Genomic DNA, 27,261 nt, shown 5'->3' on the forward strand with positions numbered 1-27,261 from the left:
GTGCATTTCAGGAATGTTATTCTCCACAGACCATTGCCTCACAGATGCTACTTTATGATAGGGTGCATTGTCATCCCCATCCAAACACTCGTCGTATCCGATCAGTACACAATGCTGTCCAATGTGTTCGTATTCTTTCACATTTAGCTTCTGCTTAAGGGCATTAAGAAGCCCACAATCCTAACCACGAAAAACATCCTCATAGTATAACATCAAATCCCCCATACTTCGTGTTGCCACTTCACGTGATGGCAGATAATGTTCTCCAGGCGTTCGCCGAACCCAACCCCTCCCATTGGCTTGCCACACGGCAAAGTGTGATTCGCCACTCCAAATCACTCTTTTCCAATCACCCTCTGTGCAGTGGTGTTGCTCTTCACGCTACCTCAACCGTCGTTTAGCATTGAATACAGAAATGTGTGGCATATGAGGAGCTGCTCCACCATTGTAGCCCCATTCTTTTTGACTCCAGAAGCTTCGCCAGTGTGCTAACTCGAATGCTAGTGGCACTTTTAATATCACGAGTGAATACTTCCGCTGGTTTCATGCAATTTCTTACAGACCTCCTGCATTATCGACGGTTCCTGTCCATCAGTACATGTCGGCCTTGTCTTGGTTCAGTAGTTGTTCTTCGTTCGCATTTCCATTTGACAGTCATAACACCAACAGTCGACGTGGGCAGCTTTAGAAGGTTTGAAATTACCCTGGTGTATTTGTTACTTTCGCGACATCCAGTGTCTAGTACACATTCGATGTCACTGAGCTCTCCTGAGTGGTCCATTATCCTGCTACTCATTCTCACACTGTTCTCCGCTTCGTTTTATAATGAGGCTCCGCCTCCCATGGCATTTAGTGGTCAATTCCACATCATATAGGGGTACCCATATACTTTTCATTTGTACCGTCGTGACCTCCAGCTAGCTGTGAAACCCAGAAAACCACACAAACAACATGAGACTCTGTCAGTTTTGGATTGCCTCTGGGTCCACCATCACAGCAAGGCCATACTTGCATATGGCTGCCTATCCCATGAGGCACAGGTCTATCTTTGCTACAAAATCTTAGAAATTTAAAACATAAATCTGAATTTCACTGACAGTTCATGACACATCATTAAATTTAGTGATCTCCTAGGTTAACTGACATGTTTCTAATAAACGCATACACACACACACACACACACACACACACACACATACATACAAATGCAAACATTAGCTGAGAGGAACTGTCCCTGTGCAACCCATGTCCTACATGACGAAGAGAATGGTCCATGCCCCATTCGCCGATAACAGCCAATCATGGCTCATACAGATTGGAGCAATAGACAGTAGTAGATCCTCACTCCTATCACAGTAAGCCACGCTAGTAAACGTTCGCACTCCTCCCACTATAGCAAACCACTCATATCCACAGCATTTTTTAAAATTGTGATACAACGTCATTTCTAGTAAAGGAGTTATGACGCAATGTAAGTGGACCTTCGACACAGTTCCCCAGTAAAACCAGAAGATTGCCAAAGCAACTGCGTCCGAAACGTCGGTTTAATTCAGTGACAGTTATTTTAACACGTTTTTGTTAGGTCAGTTTCTTTCATGCGTATCTTTTTGGCAAAGATTTTGCGGTTGATTTTAAACTAACTTCCTGATGAACTAGGATTTCAGATTTTAAACATAGATCAGAAGTAAATGCCAATGCAATATTAACTTCCTTTCTTGTCGTTCCGTTCGGTATAGGCGATGTTCGGGTGAAAAAGATGGAGATGTCTGACACCTTGGCTGCTCTGCAGGACCAGTGTGTTGTCCTGGTAAAACTGGAATACGTTTCAGGCAGTAAGCAAGCAGTCGGACAGGACAGGACTGAGGGAGGGGAGAAGAGAAGATTGACAGAGAGGGGAGAAGAAGGAGATGTGTGCAATAAACGTGACATTTGCGCACATAGATGAAGCTACGGCTAGAAAGCATATATACATATATGCAGGGTGTTTCAGAAGTGATAGTCAATATTCAGGGATATGACAGGATGATCATTCGAACCAAAAAGTCAATTAAACATGGTCACTGAAACCCACCCCTTAAGAGCTATGGGCAATTCTTGATCTTATATTGTGAAACTGATCTCTCCAATTGCAAGCTCCATGCTTTCCATGTTTTGGAGTGTGGTAGTAGGGGCCAAAACAAGAAAGAAACGTCCAGTGAACATGTGCTGTAAACTGTTTACCTTAAGAGCTACGACCACTTGTTTATCTTCGCTAGTTCGAAACACAACTCTTCTAATGAACAAGTGCTCGTAATTTTTAAGGTATGCATTTTAGAGCACATGGTTACTGGACGCTTGTTTTTTGTTTTAGTCCATACTACCACTTCCCAAAATATAGAAAGCAAAGAACTTGCAGTAGAAGAGATTTGTTTCACCGTATCGAAAATAAAGAATTGCTCATAGCTCTTAAGGTAAACGTTTAAGACTCCATGTTTCCTTGACTTTTTTGTTTCGAATGATCATTCCTGTCACATCCCTGAGTATTGACCATCACATTTGAAACACCCTGTATATATGGTTAAGAAAAATTCGCGAACTCTGGCGTCGCAACGCGATTCCTCACATACTGGCAATACAGAAATGCCTGTCACAAAATTTCGTCCTGCGCGTATTTCAGGCAGAAAATGGACGTTAAAGACTGGTAATCTGGGAACACTGTAATCACACGTACGGTAAGTACCTCTGTCAGCAGACTGAGGAGTGTTGTGCAGTTGGTGCAGTGAATAGTGTTTTGGGTTAGCATACAGAAGGTCGAGGGTTCGATTCTGAGTCTTGGATTATTTGTTTTTATTTGCTAAAAACAGTCTACGTGATACAGTATCTGACGTCTTAATCGCCATACAGCGATTACGATGGGTCTTTTACAGAACATGCTCAATTACCTGCTACGAACACAGAAACGGAAGTACATTTATTGTCAGCGTTTAAAGAAGCCTTTCACACGTCGTGGACGCGAATTGTTTCGTGCCACTGCAACTACTAGATTCCAAACATGTTTTCTGTGCACCCTCTCCCAATGGTCCCAATGGTCCCATCTAAATTATTTGCAAAGCTCGCTACTAGCACTAGTGGTGACGTAAGCCCTAAAAGTTTGTAATGCATCTGAACGTGGCAAGAATAATAGTTGATATTGATCGATGGGACCATTGGGGGAGGATACACACAAAACAAATTTGGAATCTAGTAGATGGAATGATGAGAAATAATTCGCGTTCACGACGTGCAAAAGGTTTCTTTAAAAGCTGACTAATGGAAACGATTGTTTTTCCAATATCTGTGTTCGTAATACGTAACTGCAAATGTTTTGTAGAAGACCCACTGTAATCGCTGTATGACAGTTAAGACGCCAGATGCCATACCACGCATACTACTTTTAACAAATACAAACTAGTAATCCATGACCCAGAATCGAACCCACGACCTACTGCGTGCCAACCCAAAATACTATATACTACACCAAGAGCACAACACTCCTCAGTCTGCTGACAGAGGTACTTACCGTACGTGTGATTACAGTGTTCCCAGATTACCAGTCATTTTCTGCCTCTGTCTCCTGACAGAGGTAGTTACCGTACATTTGATTGAAGTTTTGCCAGATTGACAATCTTTAAAGTCCATTTACTGCCAGTAATATGCGATGCACTGGTTCAGACCACACGGTTTTTACGTGTAAAGTTGTCATTTGGTCTACCCGATCTCATGTGTATGGGCAAAGGGCGCCTGCGGCAACAATAAATGTGTGGTAGAATTAACTCGTAAGCGTCCTCGGCGATGACGTGTCAAACGCTGCAGGATTAATCCTGCTAACACAAGTACTGTGGGTGGTGAGGCGGGGGGGGGGGGGGGGGGGAGGGGGAGGGAGCCACATTGGTGTCTGGCCTCTGGCTGCCAGTGCTACCCCGATGGAGTTGGCCTCATAATGGTAGTGCCATTTCGCTGGATGGGCGTTTGTGGGAGGTCGTTATCCGTGAATGTGACGCATGCGACCTTAAATCTAGGGGCGGGGGAGAGGGTGCTCTTTGGCCTTAATCCCCTCTGCCCTCGCGCTAGGGTTGGTAATGACGTGTCGGATCTGATCTTGGATCCGGGTGGGCAATGGCCTGTAGCTAGTATCCGACCCAGTCCTCTCGGTACTTCTGTGAGGGGTGCCGCAGCAGGACGTGGTAAAGACGCCTTAAGCCGGCGCGTGTTGGTGGATCCCGTCCTCCAGGGAAATCTGGAGAGGATTTGGAGGGTGTAGCAGGGTGTAAGGGCAGGAATTTGTATATGCTATATCTTAATATGTACAGGCATCAGTATGCTTGTTGTTTTTTCTCTGTGTCGAGCAGTCTTCCCACAAACACGTCACATAATTTACTACCTGATGTTTTTTGCGTGGTACTAACTACACCATCAAGTAAACTACGTCCTTCAATATAGGCTAACTATTTTGCGTGCACACCTGAACTGCTGCCGGCCGGAGTGGCCGTGCGGTTCTAGGCGCTACAGTCTGGAACCGCGAGACCTCTACAGTCGCAGGTTCGAATCCTGCCTCGTGCATGGATGTGTGTGATGTTCTTAGGTTAGTTAGGTTTAAGTAGTTCTAAGTTCTAGGGGACTGATGACCTCAGAAGTTAAGTCCCATAGTGCTCAGAGCCATTTAGCCAACCTGAACTGCTGCCTGGGAGAAAATAAACATTGCTCTTGCCACATGCTCCTTCCCCCATTAATATTTTGGATTGACCCTTGTAATTGAAACGGCAGATGGACTAGGCCGTGGAGATTGAAGATATGGTAATGGAATTTGAAGGCTGTAAGAACACGGACAAGAAATCAGTCACCAGGCGCGAGACAGAACTATAATACGACGTAACGCCGCCCCTGGGCTTCAGTTATTCCTTATCCGGCTGCAGATACCCAGTGAAGAATATATCCTTTGATTGCTATGTTTCATCTTCTGTTCCAACTAGTCACCAACTTCTTATGGGCCCTGTGAAGATGGTTGTCCCCGTCTTAGAGGGCGGGAGCTCCACAACATACTCACCATAAGGATGTAAAAGCAAAGGCAATGCTTGGGCTCCGCAAATATTGAAATAAATATTTTAGTTCATAATCGTGGTAACCTGGATGAGAGCGCCCTAGTCATGGTACGAGAAACACCCCCAAAACATCACAGAACCATTGCCTGCTGAATTACATCCTCCACACACACACACACACACACACACACACACACACACACACTGTGAGCTACATGCCTCATTGGCCCGTCGGTGCACTCAACGCCTGGCGTATCCCGCAAGTCGAAAAAAAATTCGAGACTGCATCGATAAAAAAAATAGAGAAAAGTTAAGATAGTGATTTTAATTATTCAGGTGGCGTTAAATACTCTCCCCCGATTGAGTACAACGCACAGCACGTTCATACAACCACGAGAAACTGCCAGGAAAAAGTCTTCCATGAGATGTTATTTTACTCACACGTCACATTGTCTTGCACGTCGGTTGTGTCGTCAAAACGTGGAGCCTTTAAGTGAATTTTTGCTCTCTGTCGTTTTGTTGTAGGTTCATATTGATAACACCAAGCCCCGTCAACCGTCATTTTTTTTTTTTTTTTTTTTTTTTTTGTTTCAGACATGAATTGTCAGAACTTTATATTTCAATTAAGTAGTTGTATTTGTTTGGAAATCAAGGCCGTGGGACTTTCACTACACATTAAATTGTTACATCTGTTTAATATGTGCTGGAGGCAAAAAGATGTACCACGAAATTAGAAGAAAGCAAAAATAATATCCATACATTGTAAGGAGAAAAAAATGTGTGAAAACTACAGACGGATAAGTTTACTTGACACAGCATATAAACCTTATGCAAGAATTTTGAACACAAGGCTAAAACAATAGTAGAATGTTTGCTACTGGAGGAACAGGTCTGATTAAGAAAGGGACGATCAACGACTGACGTAATATTTGTTTTACAACAGCTCATGGAAATGCAGACACGGTTTAACGAAGAGACACATGTTGTTTTCATAGATTTTAAGAAAGCTTTTGATAATGATGTCAGAGAAAAGTTTCCAGGATAGTGGTCCACAGAGGTTACCTTTTAGAGCTTATATTAGCTATCAAAAGTCTGTATAAATGAACATCAGCAATCTTAGATATAGAAGGCATATGTATAGAGCCGATACAGATAAATAAAAGAGTGAGACAAAGCTATAGTTTATTCCCTATGCTGTTTAGTACTTGGACCGGCGATGAAGTCTGAAGATAGAATTCTAGGATAAAACACTGGGATACAGCTAAACATCTCGGTAAAGCTACAGTTACTCATATAGGCATACGCTGATGACCTTACATTGACATTTAAAAGAGAAGAAGATTTACAAAAAGGAATTTATGATGTAAATAAAATATGTGTAGAATATAATATGAAAATATCTTCCACTAAATCTAAGTCACTGGCATTTTGTAGACAGTATTTAGTGAGAACTAAGGTAATAGATGATGAAAAACAATAGAACAAATAAAATATTTTAACTAATTTGACTGTAAAAATCATATGAATATGAAGAAGATATGCTGATTATGTTGGATACATTGGGAACTATCTGTGGAATAATTAACGGAACTTGAAAGTATAAAACACAGAAAAAATGACTGAAGTTTTATAGAATAATCGCATTGCAAACCCATCTACATGAAAGTCAGTTGTGGGTATTGAATAAAATTCAATAATACAAGGCACATAGAGTTACAGATAAAATGAGAAATGAAGTTACTCGAAAGGAGTTGAAAGTTAGGAGCGTTGTAGAGAAACTTAATGGAAAGAAGAAAAAATGAAGACCTAGAAATAATGGATCCAGGGAGACAAGTACATCAGAAAAGGAATTTTAAGACAAAAGGGGAAAGAAATCCAGGTAGACCGAGAAAAAGATGTGAACTGTTACAGGCCACAATTTAGTGACTTTACACGGAAAGGGCAGAAGGAGAATAAAAAGAAGAAGAAGAAGTCAAGGTGTGTAGGACAAACATTGCACACAGTTTTCGCTTCTTCAAAACTCTCTGCAGGCTCTCTCACACCAATACCATTTGCGGCACAGCAATGGTGATTCACTACGACTGCACTTCTACTTAACACTGACTCCTCATAGCTGACTGATCGAGTGCAGACCTGTTATTTACAGTTGTTAGTTCAAGCTGCCACCGTAGTTACTGCGCTGACGTCGCTTGTAGTCCAGGAATAAAATCAGTCTAACAACGTTTTCATCGAACAGGATACATTTACAAAGAGAAAAAGTTGCAACTCGTCTGACCATACTACAGGCTACCAGTGATCAGCAGTCCTGTTTCTCAGTTCCTGTATTTTTTGATCCATTGTTGACGTGCAATTTATGTGCCGTTGCGAGCAGTGGCCTTTTGCAAGGTACCAGACTCTAAATGTCCATTGTATACAGTTCGCTTCGCAGTGTTCTCTCAGAAACTGGTTGCAAGAATTCCATATAACCGACTGCCACATAATACATCACTCTCGACCGCCACCTTTCCTGGACCTCTATCTCCAGACAATACAAGCCAAGGCACATACCCGACTCGGCCTCCTTAAACTCCTGTCTGGTCGTACATGGGGTCTGGACCACTCCACCATCCTCCACACTTATAAATCCCTCATCCGCCCCATCTTTTGCTATGCCCACCCCACCTGGATTTCCGCCCCTCCCACCTACTACAAGTTACTCCAAATTCTGGAATGCCATGCGCTCCACCTTGCCTATTGCATACGTCTCCCATCCCCCATGCACATCCTATATGACTTGATTCCCTTCCCGCACCTGCTCCTTTTCCTCAAATGGATACGGATCCTTTACACCTCCCGCAAACTTGATCCTCCCCACCTACTTGTCTCTACCGTCCTCTCCCACACCACCCTGCTGCTGCACCTGTACCATTGCATCGCACCTGCTCTCCATCTTCACACTCTCCGTACCATTGCGCAAGGTGGCTTCCACCGACTCCCCCTCCCTGCTGATGTCCTCGTTCCCTCCATATACCCCTCCTACGAGATCTAATCCTCCCCTTCCTCTCCCCCTTCCCTCCAGGGCTCCCTCTCTCTTCTTTCTCACCATCCTTTCTTCCTTGCCTCTCCCCTCTCACATTTTCCCCACTTCCTCCCTCCCCCCCCTCTCTGGGTTTCCACACCTCACCCTACTTCCTCCTCTCCACTCTCCCTTCTTTTCTCCCACTGGTTTCTTCGCCCCCCCCCCCCCCCAAGTCTGGAGGATGGTGGAGTGGTCCAGACCCCATGTACGACCAGACAGGAGTTTAAGGAGGCCGAGTCGGGTATGTGCCTTGGCTTGGATTGTCTGGAGATAGAGGTCCAGGAAAGGTGGCGGTCGAGAGTGATGTATTATGTGGCAGTCGGTTATATGGAATTCTTGCAACCAGTTTCTGAGAGAACAATGCGAAGCGAACTGTATACAATGGACATTTGGAGTTTGGTACCTTGCAAAAGGCCACTGCTCGCACCAGTTCGTCACCAGTGTTTAGTGCAACAGTGTTTTCTTCGTTTCTGTGCGTCAGTGTTATCTTCAGTGTGTTCCTTCGTTCAAGTGTACAGCTGATAACTTTCGTTTGAGTACACTGTGGATCTTGTTTCTGAAACCAGTGCCTTCCGACGAACGCTTTCACCACTATTCTTGTGTGTGTCTTCTGTTTTTAACATTCATGTTTTTCTGTTTCTATGTCTCCATGTTTGCTATATGTTTTTTCTGTTGGCCAAAGAGCGGCATGTGTACGCCGCTGACGGGCTGCCTTTGTATAAAGGGAAAATACAATAAAGAAAAAAAAAATCTCTTCACTGTCGCGACTTTCAGATTCAGTGAAGGTTCACGTGACGACCTCGTACCAGTTCTACAGTACCTGCAGCACTCCGTAGCTACCACTGTTTAGCTCCGCTATGTTCTGTGTGCGAGGAATTGAAGAAAACTGAGAAGGTGGACTGCCAGAAGATACAATTACCCTGAATCAGATTACTAGGAAGACAGCAATGTTAATCTCGCCTGAAAGTTTCTTTTCGTACGAGAAATTTCTCGCAAAAGCGCCACTGGTTCGGAGAAATACTAGAGGCTCGAGAGAGAACCCGCAGAAGTCGGCGCGTACCTGCCCGTGATATTTCTGGCCGCCTCACCTGCAGGTGTGTGAAAGCCGAGCGCCAGCCGCCGCAGCCCTCGCGGACCTGTTACTCTCTGCGACAACTCTGAAAGCTCATCGCCAACTCGGCAGCAGGTTTCGCAGGCAGGCCCCGAGTCTCCAGGGGGAGGCGGCTTCCGGTGCTGCATTTCCTCCGGGGACGAACAGCACAAGTTTGGCGCTCGCGCTCTGATGGGAGCCGCGAAGTTGGCAGGCCTGCGGTAACGGTGTCTACTTACCTCCTCCGGCAGCAAAAAGCGGCAACGCATGCGTCCCCCTAGAGGCAAGATGCTGGCTAAGGCACACACAGATTGCATATGAGAAACTCGTCGTCACCCATATAAAAGTTCCGTAATTGAATTCTCTGTGGGCAGCACAGCGTCATAATAATGACAAAAAACTTATTTTTACGTCCTTCGACAATTTTGATTTGTTCACGAACAGTTTTACGGCTTCTTGGGCCACCATCTGATGACATCTGAATGTCGCAACCAAAGACAAAATAAGTGTACGACACACATAGCGTGGAAATATCTATGGAGTTGACATTGTAATGCGCAGAACAGAACTCTTGTCGTCAGCATACTTTGTCTCTCAGATGATACGACTTTGATTTTGCACACACGTTTTATAGGCATCTTAACAATTTCCATTGGTTATCTGGAATGAATTTATTTCTTTGCAGATAAATGCAAGGCATACGACATCTCACACAGCTCAGCTGTCTTTTTTTTTATATAAGAAAATTTGAGATCGGCACCGGTCTGCACTGGACCATATTTCTGAGTCCCTGCTCTAATAAATTATGCTTCAATGTACACTAAAGTGGAAGTATCCCGAAAAACATCGGGTCTGGAATTACGAAGTGGAATAAATTTGCGATTTACGACTGTCCATTTTTTATCGATTTTGCTTTATACGTTTCCTCTTTATAATAGGCAAGCCCACAACAATATTTTACCGTATTTTTGGCGCATTTCATGAACAAGTGGTTATTTCATTAGAAATTAAATAATAGTATATTGAAGAATTCAAAGATTTGAATAAACGAAGAATAAGGCCAACTAATCTTCATACACACACACACACACACACACACACACACACACACACACACACACACACACACATTTCTCCTTCTGAAAACATTCTTCTCTAAATTGTTTTGAGCACACTGAAATCTTCATACAGCCTTCATTATCGCCGGCCGCAGTGGACGAGCGGTTCTAGGCGCTTCAGTCCGGAACCGCGCTACTGCTACGGTCGCAGTTTCGAATCCTGCCTCGGCCATGGCTGTGTGTGATGTCGTTAGGCTAGTTAGGTTTAAGTAATTCTAAGTTTAGGGGACTGATGACCTCAGATGTTAAGTCCCATAGTGCTTAGAGCCATTTGAACCATTTTTGAACCTTCATTATCGATGTTATAGTTTTACAGTTTAGTGTTTTACAGCTACGTGTTAGTAAAACTGGAGTTTTTCTTATTTGTGCTGTTTTCTGTTTGCACCTTATTTTAATGGTGTAGGTTCTGTACTATTTTACGTTTGTGTCCATGCTTTTTGTGTTGTGTTCGTGTTCATTATTTCAATGCGTTTGTCTCACTGTGAGGCAAGAATGGTCAATGTGCTGATGAAAAATTTGCCTGTGAAATCATGACTATACGAAGGAGTCACCCCTTTGTCTGAGGCAAACTAACGACCGTGAATATGTTTATTCACAGCTCACAAAAAATGGAAATCTCTTGGGGAGAAATTGGGACTGAATCAAATATGTTTAAGAACTTCCCAGCGAAAATTATAGAGCATAGTCAGAATAAGCTTAGCAACATGTGGGCCTGCCGGCAAGCCCCTACACATCCTCCATACAGTCTCGATATCTCCCTATGCGATTTCCATATTTTAAGAATGCTGAAAAAAGACATTCGTGGCTGTTGACTTGCTTGAGCCGAAGAGGTGGACACATAGGTCTAATCATGGTCTCATAGGGAATTGCAAACATTTTTCCATGAAGACATTGACCACCTGTCTTACAGTAGAATAAATGTATGAACAAGTATGGCAGTTAGTTTTGAAGCAAGAAACAGTTTACTTACTTTTTTCCATCTGTCTGTTTCTCATCTGACTGCGCCTTACACTTCATTATTATTGTTCTTATAATTAAAATCCTGGACATCAGAGGAATTTCATAACTGTCGGGTAATGGCGAGTTGTATTTATAGAGAAGGGGCAGCGCCGGAGAAGAGACAGTAACTGTGTTTATGAATTATCTACACTGAAAGTAGCCTAGATATTGAACAGCGGCAGAAAACTATGCACCGGACTTGGACGCTATTCACACACCTCTCCACCCCCTCCTAAGAGAGACTCCAGAGATGAAGCACCTTTTGAAACGCATAACTCAAGGACGAGCTGCGACTCCCACCAGATCTCAGCCGTGGATTCGCGCCTGCGCACTGGTGTTGGTAGGCTGGTGAAATTCGTGTAGGGATGAGACACGTGAGTGTGGTGGACGGCCGATGTGTGGCGGGCTGTTGAGCGCGGCGTGGCGCGGCGGCGTGCGTGTTGCAGCTGCACGGGCTGCGGCACGAGAACGTGAACCCGCTGCTCGGCTGCCTGGTCGACTCGTCGCGGCCGGCGCTCGTCTTCGAGTGGTGCAGCCGCGGCTCGCTGGAGGACGTACTCGTGCAGGACGAGATCAAGCTCGACTGGTCCTTCCGCCTCTCCCTGCTCACCGACCTCGTCCGGGTGAGTACCAGCCAGGTCTCGTCATTACCCCTCAAAACATCTAGAATTTAATTTATATAATTATAAATATTTATTTATAATATATATATAATATAATACATAAATATATTTATATATTAATTTATAATATTTATATATAATATATTTGTATATAATATATAAATATAATAAAATAATATTTATAATATATTATTATAAATAATATTTATAATTATATCATTTGCCCCCTTTTCGTTTCATTTAAAAATACTTAGAAAGAACCGTTGATGCAGCTCTCTACGCTTGTGTGTATCCTGTCCGAGCCTCTTTATCTCTGAATAACCTACGCAACCTGCATCCATTTGAACCTGCTTACTGCAGTCTTCCGTTGGTCTCCAAAATTGACGACATCCTTGTTGCCACAGGTTGTGTCTTATCAACCGATCTCTACTGCCTCCGCCGTTGTCACTCCTCTACTGAACACAAACAGAAGAATATCTCGGAAATGATCCGATCTCTCCACTAGCCACTCCATTTTGCAGCGTCCACAGCCCCACTCACTGTCTGCAGATGATAAAATGACAGTATATAGACTCAGGTAGCAACAGTGAACCATAAATAAAAAACGACAATCGATAAATAAACCCATAGCGCCCAGAATACCAATATGTAAAACAAAAACACTACGAACCTATGCACCAACCTAATACAGAAAGCAAAGATAATCGGGGAGAAATTTGAAAAATGAATTTAAGTTCCCTGAGCGGAAATAAAAACTTTTGATGATGGCATTGTAACTCTCTCGGAGACAGCAAAGTATTCACAAAAGCGAAATGGATATTGTCTCATGAAGTTGTAATAAAATGAATATCAACAAAAGTAAAACAAGGATAGCAAAATGTAATAAAATTCAGTCAGATGATGGTGAGGGAATTACACTAGATGAGACACGAAATAGCAGACGAATTTTATTGTTTGGGCAAAAAAATAAAATAGTAGAATTAAAGAGGTTATAAAATACATACTAGAAACAGCAAGTGAAGCTTCCCTGAAGAAGGGAAATTTGTTAATAACGAAGGTAAATTTAAGTGCTATGATGAATCGTGTATGATAAGTAGTACAGACAAGAAGAGGATAGAAGCTCTGAAATGTAGTGCTAGAGAAGAGTGCTGAAGATTAGGTGAGTAAATCGATTAAGTAACGAAGACCTACTGAATTGCCCTGCGAAGAAAAAATCGTTATGGCACAAATCAGTTAAAGAAAGGAACAGTGATAGGACATGCCGTGAGGTGTCAAGAAATAGTCAGTTTATTAATAGAGAGTTTGGGGAGTAAAAATTGTGGAAGTAGACAAACGCTTGAGTAAAATAAAGAGGTTCAGATGAATGTAAGTAGCAGTAGTCATATCGACGTTAATAGACTTTCACGTCGAACAGACGTACCAAAGGAAAGGACGAAATAATATTTTTAAAAATGTAAATAATTATACATAGTACATGAAATAAATCAATAAGAATTTCTAGTGCTTTCATTCGTAATACATTAATGATTTCCCTTACCTGCTGTAGATTTGAGAAGAAAAAAAAAATTTTTCTGAATGTACACATGAATATGAGCACCGATGTAAAAATGAACATCTTCGTTACACTACTTGAGAGCAGCTTACGTGAGCCAGTCAGGTAGTTTCTAAGACTTGTACGTGTGCTTCAGGCACAAGCTGGGAGGTAACTACTTGTACAAATGGCAAGCAATTTGCCGGAAATCTCACTCGTAAATTCTCTCGCACGGGGCACCACCTGACGCTGCGCATAGCCAGAGGCCTCAGACCACAGTAATTTAGCTCTAATCTTCCTCTCATTTCGCTTTAAGTATGAAAGCAAACTTTCCGCTAACTTATATTAATCACTAAGTTTTGAGATATTACTCTAGTTAACGTAATGTCGCATGACGAAGCAGCAAGTCCTGATTAGCTATCCTAGATAAATGACCTTTTTACCTCAGGATAATGATCGCCATCCTAGCCATCTTTAGCAAAAGCATAGATGCTGTGGTTTTTAGAAAGTAGCAGTTGAATATTCTCCATTCCTTGTTTCTCTCTTCCTTTTTGGTCAAATGTTCGAGCGAAATGAAAACAAGACTCCATAGAAATCACACAATGGATTCTCGTAGCCAAACGAAGAGTGGAAAATAGACAAGTGGGGAACCAAATTCACCAGCGTAAGGTCTAGTTTTACAAGGACAGGTCTAATTCCTTGAGAGTAATCAGGGTAATTAACAAAAGCTGAATTAGCGATTTGAAAGAAATTATACACCGGATTTTTGTGCGAGCCTTCATAGGCAAACGAAGAGCGAGAAATGGACAAATAGGAATCAGATTGGTCTGAGTGAGACCTAGTTTTGCAGAAAACCAGGTGTAATTGATTAGAAGTAATAAGGATAATTAACAAATACTTAATCAGTAATATGAGGTAAAATTTTTTTCCGAAATTTCATAAATGACCGAAGAATGAGAAATGGACAAATGGGGTATCAGATCGTCCAGTGCGGGGTCAAGTTTTGCAAAAGAATATTAAATTGAAATTAACAGAATAACAGCCATCGGTCGCAAAAAGGAAGTCTTTTGGCCTAGGTTTCGGCACTGCTATGAGTGCCTTCATCAGAAATAAAAAACTCAAACTTAGCTTTAGTCACAAAATTTTTGAAACAGAAAACATAGAAAGCATGCCACTATGGGCATGTCGGGCTACGGTAGCATCAGTCTGATGTTGCCCATACCGATGTATTTTACGCAACCCATACTACATCTGTATCAGGAATTGTATGCAGACAGGCGACAGCCACGAAATCGATATAAGTTCCATCTCAGAAATTTGGGCGACTGTTAGCAAACGGAATCATGCTGTAAAAAATACACGTGAGGATTGGCCATGAGTTACGCAGTATTTTTGGACCAAGATATATCTTACTTCTGCCATAATTATCCAAGTGTCTCCAGTCTTTCTTTGCGTAATTAGCGGTATAGTCATACAGGCTTCGGATGTCTCTGTAAGTTTATTCCGTTTACTGTTCTTAACCTTTCATAAATCCAAGTTTGTACAATAGGACTAAGATGCCTTCGTATACTTATTAGTTATTATGGGACATTTCGAGACTGTGCTTCCCATCTAAAGCGAAATGGCCAACAACATTGTTCTGTCACGTCTGTTTGCGTAAAACGACATCGGCAGGGGCAGTTGACTCATCCAGTATATTGATCTTTCCATTGGGTCATATACCAGACAGTCGTTACTGCAAACGTTTCCCATTTTGATATCTCCTGTTAATTTCGTTGATTCCGATGGTGAAAGACGCTTTATAAGGCAACGTTTCTGTACCATTTGCGAAAGATTAAGTACTATAACCGGAATAAACACAGTGATATCGGAAACATGAGTCAGTACACCGCTAATTACACAAACAAGACTGGAGACACTTGGATAAGTATGGCAGAGGCAAGTTAATCTTGGTCAAAAAATACCGCGTAAATCACGGCCCATCCTCATTTGTATTTTTTACAGTATGGTACCGTTGGATAACAGTCGCCCAAAGCTGTGAGAGGGAACTTACATCGATTAGGTGCCTGTTGCCTGTCTGGATACCGTTCCTGACATGACATACTGTGGGTTGCATAAAACTGATCAATAGGGGCAGCCTGTATAATGCAGACATGTTCACTAGGATCCTACAAGGCACTATCTGAAGAGTTATGAATACGATTGGTAATTCAGTTACCTACATTTGTAGCCCAAATGTTTCTTTACGAATGTTAATCTTAGTTCATGTTCACTGTAATAATGCCACACGAAATATTAAGAAAAGGTACTTAAAGTCGCAGAACAAGAAATTACAGGTTAAATTGTAGTTTATGGATCTTTTCGTCGCTGGTCATAATCTTTCAGACAAATCAGCGTGTTTGTCGGGGATTCGAAACAGTGGGTAACGATCAGTTCAAAAATGGTTCAAATGGTTCTGAGCACTATGGGACTTAACATCTGAGGTCATCAGTCCCCTAGAACTCAGACCTACTTAAACCTAACAAACCTAGGGACATCACACACATCCATGCCCGAGGTAGGATTCGAACCTGCACCGTAGCGTAACGATCAGTCGATTGCACCATTTGGTCAAGCCTCACTGTACGTTTTGGGTATTGGTCAATGGTTAAACTTTCCTTGTTGTTTGTGTATCGTGGAAGTAGAGCGTACTACAGTAAGGCGAATCAAGCTTTCAGTCATCTTACGTACCAAAAAAGTGCTTGCGAGATCATGACTTCAATACCCAGGGCTCCTTGCATGTAGATACAGGATGTTTCAGAAGGTACTTTGCGGTTTAATATGCTACAGTATCCTGACAAAGTAATATATACCAATAGCTTTTGGTTTATGTGAGTCACTAACAAGAAACCGAAAAGATCTGTGTGAACGTGTCCTCCAGATTATATCAGGAGTTTAGCTCGTGACAATTTTCATTAAAAAGATTGACTATGTTAACTACTTTCTTCAAGCTAAATCTGAGATTCAAATGCAAAGGAATATCCAAAGGCGGTATGCAATGAAAGCACCCTCACGGCCGTTCATATGCCAGTGGTTCAGCAGATTTGCAGCGGCGCGACTTCCTATTTCGGAACAATAGTTTATTTAATTATTTGGTGGTATGCGTCTTTCTTATCGCCGATTTCAGACTAAATTTCGCTACTTCGTTCCGAATACTGGACCTAACTGACCCCCGAAGAATTAATTATGAAAATATGAATTAATTAATGTGAAGATTTTCAGAAATTACTGCAACCAGTCGTCTTTTGTTTTGCTCCTCAATTTTTATTTTCCACTACCTGTTTCGATTTGCCTAGCGATTCATCATCAGTTGGTACACGTTTAATGCATGTGTGCAACATTGTGGGGTTCGTGTAGCAACAGCAAGATGTAAGCATTGAATGAATCTTATGAGAATTATTCACAGTATGAGGTCGATTAATTTTACAGAACTTCAAAAACTTAGTCACAGGTAACAATTTCCACTTGCTTTATAAACCGTAAATAAACCAAAAATCATGACTAAAGTTGTGTTCAAAGAGCTTTTGTTGGGGCAGAGAGTTTCTATGTTCAGCTCTTGCATTGCACATTGGCGACAGTAAGTATGTGTCTGTTTATATTATATTCGTTTTCGCAAAAATAACAATTATTTTCATGGCAAAATTGACATGTTCTATTTACAAAATCTATTAAATAATGAGCATGGATTATATTTCATCGTAAAATACATGTTACTTTTGCAATAATGAATGCAATAGAAACAGATATATAGTTACTGTCGCCAGTGTGCAACACAAGTGCTGAACAAAGAAATTCTCTGCCCCAATACAACTATTTGAACATAACTTTGGTCGTCCTCTTCGGTTTGTTTACGTTTTGTAAAGTACTTAGAAGTTCTTACCTGTGTCCAAGTTTGTGAAGTGCTGTGAAATTAACGTCACTGGGTAACATACGTTTTCTAGAATAATGTATGTTCCAAGAACAAACCAACAGATGCTGATAACTGTAGATACAGTAATGCAACTAAATCTGTCTCATAATATGGAATAATTCTCGCCAATTCAGTCCATACATATTTCATTTTTATATCTTGCCACAGCTACACGAACCGCGCAATCTTGCAAACACACATTAAATGTGTGCCATCTGATGATGAATCGCTAGGCTATTTTAAACCAATAATGGAAAATAAAAACTGAAGAACAAAAGAAAGGGCTACTTTTTACAGTAATTTCTGGAGATCTTTCACTGCTGCAATGTTCCACGTCCATAAAGGATAGAAGTTTTAACTATATATTATGTTAATAAAGCTCTAGTGGTCGAACTGACATCATTGATTCGTATCTTTACTTGAGAAGTGTATTCAATTTGATCACGTAAAATACGGTGATTACTAAGCTCAGCTGATTCTTTTGCTAGGACAACCAGAGATAGTCAAACCCACCACCATGTTTGAATACGACTCGAACTGTTCGAACACTTAACGTCACAGTTCGGCATATCTAGGGTTGTGTTCGATCTTTTGATCAGCTTGCGATCTTGTGACTTTTGCTGTTACTATCACGATGTGTCTTATCGCTTTTAATACCTTATGGATTTTAATACTGGAGGAACTGTGAAACACAGACTAATATATCTTCTGAGGTGCAGGTCATGCGTAACAACAGCAACTAAGAAATAAATATATGAATAAAAAATATGCAAACGTGAATCTGTCCATTTCTCAAGCTTTCGGTCGTCCCGCGATATAGTGACGTCTCCGAGACGGGTCTTGCCGCAGTGATGCATTCTCGCGATGAAAGTACGTTCACTTTATTCGGCAGTCACATTGTTCGGCATTTAATTCTTCATTAATTCTCTTGACTGTTTCACCTGAAAGTTGCCGTCTTCAACCTGATTAAAATTTCATAACATTTATATCTGTTATTACGTGAACAGTCATTGAAATGCAAACTGATTGGTAAATCACAAAAAGAAAAAAATATTATACTGGGTTCAGTCAAGTAATATTTTTTGGAGGACAACATTTTCGTCTTAATTAGTTACCTTTACTGAAAAATCGGCATAAATGTTTATTCATACGTATAGGTACTGTATGGGAACTACAGTAAATTTTTTGTCCAAACGCAAAACGACTTTGTACAGTAGTAAGATTTCATGCTATTCTTTCTAACTTCAAAGAATTCAGTGTCACTTTCGTGCATTATAACTTCAGACGACCAGAAATATTTACCTATCAGTTCTTGAGCATCAGCATTAATTATTCATTTGACTTAACATGCGTGTTAAACATTAAGGGCGCTTTAGTATGGGATTTTCAAAGCATTCTTAGTGGGAGCTTACCATAAAATAGTTTCACGAATACGTTTATATACGCTCAAAAACACTTTCAATTGTTGTATTACTGAGAACATTGTACTCTCTTTGCCACGTAAAACTTGAAATCAGTTACCTAGCATATTGACATATTTGTACCTCATACAGATTTTCATCGATATAACTCCCAATCAGTTCTGAATATAGATCGTTTCATACAACAATTTTTTTTCACAATTTTACATTATGAAAACTGTGGACATAGAAAATTAAGTGTAGCTTCCAGCAGCATCTCTTTTCCCGCGGCCGTCGGCTCCTTGATAACGAAGTCCGGTAACGCTGCGTCTCGAATACGGGTGAAGACCACCTTCGGCTGCCACTCAGTTGCTGCACCCCTCATGAAGCAGAAAACAAAAAAATACACACATTTTGTAGTTTTCAATCAAATTTGAACATTCCTTAAAGAAATATTTCGTTTAGTATCTAATACTTAAAAATACTAGGCAATTACTGGTACTCAGCGCATGTCATTGCTGCGATCAACCACATAATGACACAGCGAAATAACCTGTATCACCAACACAATCATGCATACAAGCAGTGTGGATATGGAACATCATTCTAGCCGACCAAGGTCAAATTAAGCTCCCCCGGTATGATTGCGGTAACTTTCCAGTCTCTGCTACACAAATCTCTTCAGGTGGCCTTATGGGAGATCCGACTGAAAATCCTGCAGCCGTTTAAACCTGATGACAAACCACAACGAACACGATATGCCGTGCACATTTTAGAATTTTTAATTGAGAATGGCGATTTCCAAATTAACGTAACAGATTCGGCGAACCCACTTTTCAGTGTGTGGTACGTAACGCTCACTGCTGGGGCATAATCATTCCACATGTGCTTTGTGAAAGGTTACATGTTAGCAGGAAAGTGGTGCTATTTGATGGTTGATACCGTTGTCGCATTATTATTTTTCGGGAAAAACTGCCAACTCTTTCAATTATCATGAGGTGCTACAGCTGTACGCTTTACCACAATTAGCTGAGCGTCAGAAAAAATTGTTTTTCAACAAAACTAAACATCCACACGCTGGACCAAGACTGTACGATATGACGTATTTCAGGCATTTCCAGACGTTTATCGGACTGTCAGATGGCGCGATGCCGTCGTCCTATGTCACCACATAATACGATTTTCCTATGAGAGTTTTCTGAAAGATCAATTTTTCTGAAGTACTGAGAACATCAGAGAGCTTTAGATCCGAATCACTGACACCACTGCCATAGTTGATACAAACATGTTGCGCTAAATCTGGACACGCTTTCTGCTTTTGTGTGCCGGCCGCGGTGGTCTCGCGGTTCTAGGCGCGCAGTCCGGAACCGCGCGACTGCTACGGTCCCAGGTTCGAATCCTGCCTCGGGCATGGATGTGTGTAATGTCCTTAGGTTAGTTAGGTTTAAGTAGTTCTAAGTTCTAGGGGACTGATGACCACAGCTGTTACGTCCCATAGTGCTCAGAGCCATTTGAACCATTTTTTTGCTTTTGTGTATGCGACTAAAGAAGCGCGCATTGAAATGGGCGAGGAAAAAATAAATCTTTTGAATTTTTGAACTGATGAAGCCAAAACCCAATCGTGTAAGTTGCTCAGTTCCGATGCTACAATGCACTGGAGTTGTAAAGTTATACAACCCGTATTTCAGAATTTTGAACTTGGTAAAACCTATCGCTATGTCACTATGCTTCGAATAATTTGCAGCTTACTTAGTTAATTTAGGTCTGGAAATAATGGGTCATCTACATGCATGAAAAACGTAGGACCTAGCCTCCGTTTAAATGAAACAGACCTAAATTTGGAGACCGGAAACGTTTAGCAATCATCTGTTTCCCTGTACTTGTCAGTCACTTGCCTAAGACCTGACTGTCATCATGAACAAATTTGTTCCGAATTTCATTTACTGCTGACTTCAACTCACACTTACTTGTAATGAAAATCATCTGACGAAACGTCATCGATATAACTTAGTCATCGTGACGTCTCCGATACTAGGTTACATTTATCATATTCTTTCAGACGCATTAAGACGGTATTTAGCTACTTCACAGAGCAGTAACTGGCACGAGTTTGCAATAAACAGCCCCGCGAATAAAATTTTGCCTGTTCCACAGACTTCCTCCTTTCTTTATGTTCGCTTTGTGCATTATAATTACACCATTTCTTCTGAAGAATTTGAATTTTTCTTCCATAAAATCTTACTAATGCAAAGAGCAGTTCATGGTTCCAAACAAAATCTTACGTTCACATCTCCTTAACACACGTCACATCCTGCCCAAACACTTTGCTGCTGCGTACTCTGCTTATACTGTCAATCCAGTTTACGCAAGTGTACCAGAGTCAGAATATGACTTTTCAATGAGCGTTGACTAGGCTCCATGACGTTACCTGTCATGAATTTAGTAGCACGTCCACATAAAAACTGCTGGTGTTGAAGCAACATCATAAATACATATTATTAACATTGGGGATAATTTACAAAGACGAACATAGATTTTCCACCGCTGCTCATTAGGAACTGCATACATACTGAAAGGAGGAAGTGAAAGCCGATTAAGTTTTCAGGCGACGCTGATTGGAATAAAGACACTGATTGTTTATTGAAAGAGAAATACACAGTACTTCGTAAACTAGAATAGAAGACATTTCAAAGACATTGAAAATATAGAAAAGCTGTTCCTTCGTATTTTCAAGAATTCAACATTTGGAAAATGAATACCCACGCCTTTACTTTCTGCTTTCGTTGTACCCGAAAAAGCACACACACTTTCGGTAACAAATGACACAGAATTGTTTCATTTTTCACACTGATCGCCTTATGCGTCAACCGTCTGCTAATATTAAGATATGTTAGATTGTCTACTCAGTTTCAATCTCCTTTTGACTGTTGCAATCGTTTGCTACAAAGTATTCGTATTGTAAGTGCGTATGGCATATACGGCTTATTCGCACTATCAGCAGTAAAACATGTCACGCATAAGCTAGTCGCCGATAATTTTGTGAATAAAACCACATATATGGCATATTAATTTTTTCATTTATTACGACGTTTGTTTACGATGTTTATTACGACGTAATAAATTAATAAATTTTAATAAGCAGTCTGGAAGCTCTTATTGACAAAATATTCACAATGATCGTCGACTCGTGCAGGATATTCATTTCCTATGTTAACAAATAATCGTCGACTCCCAGTGGCCATCTGTCTTAAGCTAGCATGGAATCCACGAATAGCGTCCCATACATCGACAACACTACAAATGATCGGCCTTTTTGCACACAACAAAAATTTAAGCAATTTCTTGTATCGAAAGGAATACACAGACTGGACGTGAGTCGCACACAAAAATGGCAATACAGATGAAGTCGTTTCAGTTGCTAGACCTTTCTATGGTGTTTTCGGTGTTCCAAAAGAGATTCTTCCCGCGTCTTACGAGCAGTAAAACAACGGTTGGCGAAGTCTTCTAGATTAACTTAGAAAAAAGTAACTTTAATTCCAGAAGAAAGAAAAATGCATCAGAGTAATAACAGGTGTATTTTAAGAACGAATTCTCGAAAAAATCGAATCTATTCCCCAGGTATAACTTTGTACACTGATGAGCTTAACATTATGACCACCTGCTTATAGCTTGTTGGTCCAGCTACCGAACGTAATACATCAGCGATTCTGAGTGGCATGCAATCGCCAAATCCTTGGAGGTCTACGCACAGATCACACAATTTCCAAAAGTTACGGGCCGGTGGTTTTCTGGACGAAGAGCTGGGGTCCGATATGTCCCATACATGTTCCACTGGGTTCACTTCAGGCGAATTTGGTGGCCAAGACATCAACGTGAGTTCACTGTCATGCTGCTCCAACGACTGTAGCACGATTCTTGCCTTGCGATACATACAGTTATCGTCCTGGAAGATACCATCGCAGTCAGGAAGGATGCAGGTTGTCCGTAATGACATTTGCGTAATCCACAGCACTCATGGCGCCTTCGGTTACCGCCACAGCTCTCATGGAAGCCCAGGTGAATGTCGCCCAAAGCATAATACTACCCTATCAACCTGCGTCTGTGGTGCGATGCGGGTTTAAAGCATCACGTTTGCCTGGATGGTGGCTTATCCGATTACGGCCATCGATCTTAAGAAACATGATTCACCCGATCCGATTGATCAGGTGAACACGTTCGCATTGATTCACGGTTCAATCTCGACAAGCTGGTGTCCACCGCAATCGTTATTCACGATGTCGCAGGGTGTAGGTGCCGTCTGCTACGGAGCCCCATGTTCAACAATGTGCGGTGCGGTGAATGGTGTACTCCAGAACGCTACCACAATTATATTCTGTTGTCAGATACATCACAGATGGCCGCCTATTCGACAGACCGGCCAAGCATCCAACCTCTACTTTCTACAGTTAGGCGTGGCTACCCAACCCCTTGTCACCTGCTCGTGGTGCCCCTGTCCTTCAACCATTTTTCACAAATGCATACGACAATAGCACACCACAACCAAATAACTCTGCCGTTTTCGAGATTCTCGTTCTCAGGCAACAGACTATATAATCTGTTTTTTTGTCAAAGTCGCTTGTGTCAGTTGACTTCTCCATTTATGGCTCGTATCATCGCCAGAATGATTCATCATTCGACTCTGCTCCGCTTATATACATAGTCCAGTCACATTAATGTGACCACCTGTCAAAAGCCTGGTTAATCAGCTTTTTCAGCGCGAGACGTGCTGGAAGAGAGTCAGTGAGGTTCTGGGAGATACGGACAGGAATGTAGACCCATGCCGATTCCAGTGCCGTGGCCAGCTGCTTTAGGTGTCTCAGTTGAAAATCCACGGCGCGAAAGGCCGATCAAAGTGGTCCTACGCATTTGGTGGCCAGGGGAGTACGGTAATCTCATCCTGGTGCTCTTCGAAACACGCGCGTACACTGGAAGCTGCGTGATATGTTGCATTGTCCTGCTGGTAGATGCTGAGGAAAAACAAGCAATACGTAGGGGTGGATAGATACATACCTGTGTTGATCCCCTGTGCCTTCCAGAATGAATGCCAGAGAATGCCAGGGAAACATACCCGAGACCATAAGGCTCCCTTCTCCGGCCTGGGCCCTTACGGTGATTATTGCAGGGCCAACGGCTGTCTGTCCAGTGGAGCATAAAACGAGATTCATCTGAAGAGCTCACTTATAGCCATTCAGTCGTCGTCGAGTTGCGGTATTGGCGTGCAAATTCTACCCTTCATCGCCGATGAACAGCAGTCAGCATGGGTGCATGAACCAGGCGCCTGCTGTAGGGGCCGAAACGTTGCAAAGTTCGCTGAATGGTCGTTGAGCAGACGCTGTTGGCAGCACCTTGGTTCATCTGGGCATTCAGTTGCTCAATAGCTGCACGACTATTAGCCCGAATACATCTTCACCCCTGTCATCTGTGGCCTGTCGTGCACCACAGTAGCCTCGGCGTCGGTTTTGGATAGCGCCATTTTGACATGGACGGTATACTTTAACCACAGCAGCATGTGAAGAGTCTACAAACTTTGCTGTTTGGCAAATCCTTCCACCCTTGGTCCGAAACTCAATGATCATGCCCTTCTGGACGTCAACTCCCAGCAGCATGTGAAGAGTCTACAAACTTTACTGTTTGGCAAATCCTTGCACCCTTGGTCCGAAACTCAATGATCATGCCCTTCTGGACGTCAACTCCCAGCAGCATGTGAAGAGTCTACAAACTTTGCTGTTTGGCAAATCCTTCCACCCTTGGTCCGAAACTCAATGATCATGCCCTTCTGGACATCAACTCCTGGCAGCAAGTGAAGAGTCTACAAACTTTGCTGTTTGGCAAATCCTTCCACCCTTGGTCCGAAACTCAATGATCATGCCCTTCTGGATGTCAACTCCCAGCAGCATGTGAAGAGTCTACAAACTTTGCTGTTTGGAAAATCCTTCCACCCTTGGTACGAAACTCAATGATCATGCCCTTCTGGACATCAACTCCTGGCAGCAAGTGAAGAGTCTACAAACTTTGCTGTTTGGCAAATCCTTCCACCCTTGGTCCGAAACTCAATGATCATGCCCTTCTGGACGTCAATTCCCAGCAGCAAGTGAGGAGTCTACAAACTTTGCTGTTTGGCAAATCCTTCCACCCTTGGTACGAAACTCAATGATCATGCCCTTCTGGACGTCAATTCCCAGCAGCATGTGAAGAGTCTACAAACTTTGCTGTTTGGCAAATCCTTCCACCCTTGGTCCGAAAGTCAATGATCATGCCCTTCTGGATGTCAACTCCTGGCAGCATGTGAAGAGTCTACAAACTTTGCTGTTTGGCAAATCCTTCCACCCTTGGTCTGAAACTCAATGATCATGCCCTTCTGGACGTCAATTCCCAGCAGCAAGTGAGGAGTCTACAAACTTTGCTGTTTGGCAAATCCTTCCACCCTTGGTACGAAACTCAATGATCATGCCCTTCTGGACATCAACTCCCAGCAGCATGTGAAGAGTCTACAAACTTTGCTGTTTGGCAAATCCTTCCACCCTTGGTCCGAAACTCAATGATCATGCCCTTCTGGACATCAACTCCTGGCAGCAAGTGAAGAGTCTACAAACTTTGCTGTTTGGCAAATCCTTCCACCCTTGGTCCGAAACTCAATGATCATGCCCTTCTGGATGTCAACTCCCAGCAGCATGTGAAGAGTCTACAAACTTTGCTGTTTGGAAAATCCTTCCACCCTTGGTACGAAACTCAATGATCATGCCCTTCTGGACATCAACTCCTGGCAGCAAGTGAAGAGTCTACAAACTTTGCTGTTTGGCAAATCCTTCCACCCTTGGTCCGAAACTCAATGATCATGCCCTTCTGGACGTCAATTCCCAGCAGCAAGTGAGGAGTCTACAAACTTTGCTGTTTGGCAAATCCTTCCACCCTTGGTACGAAACTCAATGATCATGCCCTTCTGGACGTCAATTCCCAGCAGCATGTGAAGAGTCTACAAACTTTGCTGTTTGGCAAATCCTTCCACCCTTGGTCCGAAAGTCAATGATCATGCCCTTCTGGATGTCAACTCCTGGCAGCATGTGAAGAGTCTACAAACTTTGCTGTTTGGCAAATCCTTCCACCCTTGGTCTGAAACTCAATGATCATGCCCTTCTGGACGTCAATTCCCAGCAGCAAGTGAGGAGTCTACAAACTTTGCTGTTTGGCAAATCCTTCCACCCTTGGTACGAAACTCAATGATCATGCCCTTCTGGACATCAACTCCCAGCAGCATGTGAAGAGTCTACAAACTTTGCTGTTTGGCAAATCCTTCCACCCTTGGTCCGAAACTCAATGATCATGCCCTTCTGGACGTCAATTCCCAGCAGCAAGTGAGGAGTCTACAAACTTTGCTGTTTGGCAAATCCTTCCACCCTTGGTCTGAAACTCAATGATCATGCCATTCTGGACATCAACTCAATCACTGCTCACTGTGTTTCCGCATTGCAACAACGACTCCCACTGTTTTCAACGTCTTCCCCCCCCCCCCCCCCCAAACCGTCCACTGCTATTGCTGCATCCACCGTCTATGAATGGTTACTGCACGTTGCCGTCGAACACAGGTTGTGGTCACATTAATATGACTGGATTGTGTGCTTTCCTTATCGTGCCACGTGCCCCAAACGCCACTAGAAGGCATTAAGACCCGCGGTCAGCAGTGGTCATAACGTTTCGGCCCATGATTACATTTGCTCTGTATTACGGAACTTCGGAACTGATGTCTTACTTCCAAATCCATTAGGTAAATTATCACGCGGCCAAGGGAATTACTAATCACAGTAAAGGGGTTTCACTACAAATTGATTAGGAGAACGGTCCCAGAACGTAATACGTTGCAGGGTAGTTACCACTTTTCCCCGGCTTTGGCCGGCAGCAGGTAGTAAATGGCCGCGATCCGTCGCACCGCAGCCTAGTGTCTCAGTAGCTGGCCTCTAATCTGGGCGGCAGCAGGCGGCGGATTCCAGCAGTCCGGCGGGCAGGTCAGAGCCGGAGCCGTGATTGAGTGTGGGCCCGGACCGGTGAGGCAGGGGTAATCACAGCGGGCTTTCACGGCAGCCGCCGGCCGCACTGGGGATCATCTTTATCCGGCTTAGCTCCCAATACGGCGCCACGCCCCCGCACCGCCCCCGTCGCCGGGCTGAAAGGGCGCGCCTCTGCGCCTAAAGGTCTGCTAATTACAGAGCCACTCGCGTCACGCCCTTCTCTGGCTTAGCAGCTATAACACGGGCGCCGCCACTGCTCCACCTGTTTAGCGTCTTCTCTGCACTCGTACCCCAAGCGACACAGGCACATTTCCTTAACGTTCTACACGATATTAAATAATGATGTGACAATACGTCGCAGGTGCTTAAAGGTTTCAGTAGCCGTATCGAGCCA

At 42.7% G+C, this 27,261-nt stretch overlaps 1 protein-coding gene across 1 annotated transcript in view; it reads left to right on the forward strand.

The window, feature by feature from the left end:
• LOC124594396 (retinal guanylyl cyclase 2-like) overlaps positions 1 to 27,261 on the forward strand; it is a gene marked incomplete at its 5' end in the record, with an annotated part of 448,596 nt that overhangs the window by 125,736 nt on the left and 295,599 nt on the right. Inside the window, one exon of the mRNA XM_047132764.1 lies at positions 11,769 to 11,945. Within this exon, the coding sequence (XP_046988720.1) occupies positions 11,769 to 11,945 (177 nt within the window). The remainder of the gene's footprint in view (positions 1 to 11,768; positions 11,946 to 27,261) is intronic.

Source organism: Schistocerca americana, chromosome 2, assembly GCF_021461395.2.
Source record: "Schistocerca americana isolate TAMUIC-IGC-003095 chromosome 2, iqSchAmer2.1, whole genome shotgun sequence".
Classification (NCBI taxonomy): Eukaryota; Metazoa; Arthropoda; class Insecta; order Orthoptera; family Acrididae; genus Schistocerca; species Schistocerca americana.